General features: G+C 44.0%; 1 protein-coding gene across 1 annotated transcript; it reads right to left on the bottom strand.

The window, feature by feature from the left end:
• Positions 1-2,780: 2,780 nt before the first annotated feature.
• Positions 2,781-4,631, bottom strand: LOC134448715 (uncharacterized). Its single transcript, XM_063198366.1, has 2 exons — positions 4,236-4,631; positions 2,781-3,599 (listed from the first exon to the last, which is right to left on the bottom strand). The coding sequence occupies exons 1-2, from the start codon at positions 4,311-4,313 to the stop codon at positions 3,048-3,050; spliced, it is 630 nt and encodes a 209-aa protein (XP_063054436.1). The 5' UTR covers positions 4,314-4,631; the 3' UTR covers positions 2,781-3,047.
• Positions 4,632-5,273: the final 642 nt, after the last annotated feature.

Below are 5,273 nucleotides of genomic sequence, written 5' to 3' on the forward strand. Positions count from 1 at the left end.
GTGGAACTTGAGCATCGCAATGCATTATGGGGATTGTTGTCACAAATTCACAAGCACTAAAAAGTCATGTTCTGCCTTTTCTCGGCCAAGAAGACGCCAAATAAGAAATGTATGCTACTATTCTACAATATATATGACTCACTTTCAATATATGTCTCCACCGGTGGAATGCCCCTTCAAGTGGTGTTCACTGGAATTCCATAACAATTTTCGTAGCAATACATGGTTTCTGTTTCTGTTTTATGTAGCGTTTTGTAAAAAAAAAATCTTTAATTCACAAAATACGTAATAAAACATGGCACAAGCCATTTTTCGCCTTCAAACTTGTAGGCGAATGCCATTGAACACCCCTAAGCACTTAGTGAGATGCATACTTTCGAAAACGAATGAAAGGTGTTTTGGAGAACATATTTGGACATAGACGACCATTGTAAAGCCAATTGAGACAAAATCTAAATCAGCCAAATAACGGAGACAGTAAACATTAAAAAAACGGTGAGTGGGGTTCTAAAACATCGCAGACAACTCAGAAAAGGGGCTTAATGTTCAAAACAGTGCACTTGTCCTTTAACACTCAATTCGATTTGATTTGATCTGCACACATTATAACATTGTAATGGCTAAAGATTTAGTTCTTATTTTTGACATTCTTAGTTTTGTTTTCTCTACAAGTCTGGGGACGGATTGGACCACCTGACGGGCCGCATCCGGCCCCCGGGCCTTATGTTTGACACCCCTGGTCTACAATAACGATTTGTTTCACAGTCGCAGCTTTGTACAACAGGTACTATTCAGCAATCTTCACACTTAAGCTATTTTGTCTGAACATGGACCCACAGACCCAAAAGCCACTCCCATGTCTAGTCACTAGATGGCACAAGAAACATAGATTATACTATCCTTGGCAAAGATTGACAGAAAACTTCAGATTAGATCTCTGTTCTACTGAACAGTGAATGACCAATCCTGAGTTTACGGTCAGGTTCTGAACAGTTATTTAAAAGAATGCTGCATTTGATAACACAATATATTTCAAAACTTAAAGTGATACAGTCTCATTTTTGGAAATAAACTGATCTTACTCCCACCCTTGAGTTAAATGATTGGGTTTTACCTTTCTGCTGTACTTTCAACCGTTCTCCGGGTATGGCAGTGCAAATTTTACCTCCAAGCTAGCAGTTAACATGGAGTCGTATGAAACCAGCTGGCGGCTAACTGGTCTCATAGGACCCCATGTTAACTGCTAGCTTGGAGGTAAAATTTGCACTGCCATACCCAGAGAACAGTTGAAAGTGTAGGAGAACGGTAAAACCCTGTTATTTAACTTACGGGTAGGTGTAAAATGAGCTTATTTCCAAAAATGGGACAGTATCACTTTAAGGTGAGTACATGAAAGCCCTCCACAATTTTAGACAATATTTAGTAATACAAAGGTATGTGGCCATGTAAGGTGCCACATGGAATGGGGCCTCCTGTGTTGTATAATACGTTGGTTTTGATCTTCTAGGACTCTAGATGGTGTATTGTGTGGTTTCAAGGGCTCTTTTGTCCAGACTGACAATTGCAGTGAGAGTGTTATGATGATTGTGTGCAATATGTGCACAGTACTGTGAGTAGTACTGTGTGGACAGTAACCAGTTAGGTTAGGTTAGATTTGTAGCCCAAAAGGTTGGCTGAGAACTCCCGAGTTCAACCCGCTAGGCTGATGGGGGGAGTAATTAACCAGTGCTCACCCCCATCCTCCTCCATGACTGAGGGGCGCCATTGGAGGCTGCCCCTTGAACGGGTGAGGCATGAATGCAATTTTGTAGTGTGCACTTGTGTGCTGTGTCACAATGACAATGGGAGTTGGAGTTTCCCAGGTGGGCCTTCATGTTCATGGTAGATCTCTGTGTATTATGTGTGTTGCTGAACACTTTACCTGGCACCCGGATGGGGTTGGGCCATGTGCTGCAATGACCCTGGGTTCATTCCATCATCCTAACTCCTGTCCTTGCTTGTGCATGTGGCCTCATAATGACTGCGCAAGAAGTCATTGACAACAGAAGTTTGATTCAATATCTCACAAAAGCGCAATTCAAAGGTCATTTTTTCATTTGCAGTCGGAATGTTGAAAGCGTGAAAATGAAAGCCCACCTGGGAAACCCCAACTCCCATTGTCATTGTGACACAGCACTCCACAGCACACAAGTGTTCACTGCACTGCACACAATGAAATTGCATTTTATGCCTCACCCGTGGGCAGCCCCCAATGGCGCCCCAAGGGAGCAGTGCGGCGAGACGGTACCATGCTCAGGGTACCTCAGCCATGGAGGAGGATGGGGTAGAGAACTGGTTATTTACTACCCCCCATCAACCTGGCGGGTCGGGGGTCGAACCGGCAACCTTTGGGCTACAAGTCTGACGCCATAACGGCTTACCTATGACTGCCCATTGAATGGGGAAAAGTCCCCCAAAAGCTGATGTGGCTAGGATGACAGCAGGGAAATGTCATTGTTTTCTCCACGGAGGCGGGGCATCAGCGAAGCACGAGGCCACAAACTCTGGTAGAGGACGGGAGTTGGGATAATGGAATGTAACCCCTGTCTTTATGTACTGTATGTTTGTCTGCTCTGTATCTGGGTCATCATCTGCTGGAGGCGCCAAACACACATCATCATGTGCATCTAGGATTGGCAGGGGGCCATCTCTGATTGGTCTTTGGAATAATAAAGTAAAGGTAATATTTGTGGACAAAATATTCTCATATTGTATTATCTTTTACCATCAAAGAAAAGAAATGTTCCATAAATATCAAATAATTAATGTATTGGGGCTTATCCATTAAGTTTAATTTTAATCAGGGTAAGTCAGTCAAGTAAGTCAAGTATTTATCAACGTTAATGAAAAAAACACGCACACAGCCAACCACCCCTACTTTGTATGGTGGTGTGTACAGGCAAGTCAATCAAGTAGGCCATAAGGCCACTGCACTAGGTGCTCCTGTTTAGTTTCAATGGTCTCTGGGGGAAAATAAATAACAATTGGTCACAAAAACGATGAGTCAATCAAGTAAGTATGTTGTTGCTCTTGTCCCAGCCCTTCAGGTCCTGGACGTAGATCTCCAGTGCCCACCGGATGGCCCAGCAGCCCACAGTCATAGCGCCGATCAACCCCAACTTCAGCAGCCCCCCAGCGGCCTCCGGAGACACAAGAGGACTGGTGCCGCTCAAACCCACCAGAGCAGGCGCGCTCAGCAGCACGCTCCCCAGTATCCCCAACGGGTTCCCGGCGAAGAGGCACACCGTGAGGGAGCAGGAGAGGGATGACATGGCCATGCAGCGGGACATGACGGACAGTCCGTCTCGCGACAGCCAGCCGGTGAGCATGGAGAGGAGGGCTGAGCCGGTCAGGAGGGTGTACGCTGTGAAGTGGTCGTCACTCAGCCACAGGAAGCCAAAGGACACCATGGCTGGGCTCAGCACCTCAGCGGCCCACTGCAGATCCGCGCAGAGAGCAGCAGGCTGAGATGACCAGTCCAGGCTGATAGTAGCAGGAAGCACACTGAGTGCAGCTGAGCATACCACCAGGAAAATCCCAGCAGCTGGAGCTCTGTGATCCTGGCATGAAACACACACACACACACACACACACACACACACACACACACACACACACACACACACACACACACACACACACACAGTTTATTTGGATTGACAGATAGACATTTATCACAGCACACAAGCCAAATTCTATAGTTTTACACAAAACTAAGAGGAATCTGCTCACTGAGTGTCCTAAGGATAAGGCATGCGGCACCTACGTCTCCAAATGAAGAGGCTCCCCATTATGCTGGATAGCCTACTGATTTTTGTGAGGATTTTTTTTAGGCTGTTGTTTAGATCCGTACGCCACGTACACATTTTGTGTACAAGGCCAAAGATTAACTTAATACTATAGTTGTACAGGAGAAGCCAGTTATTAATTAATTAAATATAAATGTAGGCCTAATATAATATAAATTCGTAATTTAATAAAGTAGGCTAAACTGATATTGGTGGTGGTGGTAGGCTATGTGACATAGGCTACTGTATATCAACATGTGAAAAACAAAACTTTTGTGGATGGGCAGCATACAAAGTATGCTACTCTCTGAGTGTTACATCCCATAGCCTACATTAGATGACCACGACACGTTGTCCAAAGCTGCTGAGTTAGTACTTCAGTGCAGGTGCAGGTGCAAGTTCGGTTACCTTGAAGAGTCTTTGGGCGTTGAGAGAGGCAGCGACACATAAGCCAAGGTTCCCAAGAGTTATGAAGTGGTTATTCATGGTGTAAAACTAAATGAGTCTCTGAAAACTAAATATCTGAATCTAAATCACTGGTATCCATGTACAATTACAGTAGCCTATCCACAACGCTAGAAGTCATGACACTTTCAGTATGTTATATCTATTGTTTACATAGCCTACTATTACGCGTACGGCATCAATTCGTTTCGTGCGTGTTCGTCTGTTAATAGCCTACGTGAATGATTGGTACCTTCCTAGAGTATCTGTGGTAAGAGCATAAGAATGTTAGATTCCCACATACATCAACACGGAGTTGACACACTACTTCTGAAAGGGCTGTGACACTTTGGATGGTGATACTACTCTACAACAACAGGAAGTACTCCGTCTTGAGCAGTGATTGGATAGCGGTTTGTGCTGGGTGGTTTTACACTAGCTGATAGCCTACGCCATCTTGAGGCTCTTGTGCGCATAACCTAAGCCTAAAAAATAACGTGCATTTGTGCAATGCACTGCACACGATATAGGCCTACAATAGTTTGGGTCTGTGCTGTGGGCATAAAATAACTAATAATAGCCTATGGGTATTCGAGGTGCATCCCATTTGTAGTGTAGACCTAATGGTAGACTAGAGCAGTGGTTATTAACTGGAATCATCTTGGGACCCACACTTTTCTATGGACATAGCCTACAACTTGTGAGAGTGACCCATTTCTATTACTCTGTTGGAAACTGGTCAATTTATTGTAATGATCAAAAGTATAACCATGCATTTGGTAACACACATACCATATCAGCTGGAGGCTGAGAGCACTGAAATTCAGGACTGACAGACTGGGGAAATCATTTGTCCCTAGAGCCATGCAACTGTATAATTTGTCCATTAAGGACAAAGAGAAACTCCTGGACTTTTCTGCATGACCACCTTATTTATTTTTATCTACTTTTACTTTACTTTTTAACTTTTACTTTTTTATTTTCATATTCTTTTTATTCTTT

Source organism: Engraulis encrasicolus, chromosome 5 (genome assembly GCF_034702125.1).
Source record: "Engraulis encrasicolus isolate BLACKSEA-1 chromosome 5, IST_EnEncr_1.0, whole genome shotgun sequence".
NCBI lineage: Eukaryota > Metazoa > Chordata > Actinopteri > Clupeiformes > Engraulidae > Engraulis > Engraulis encrasicolus.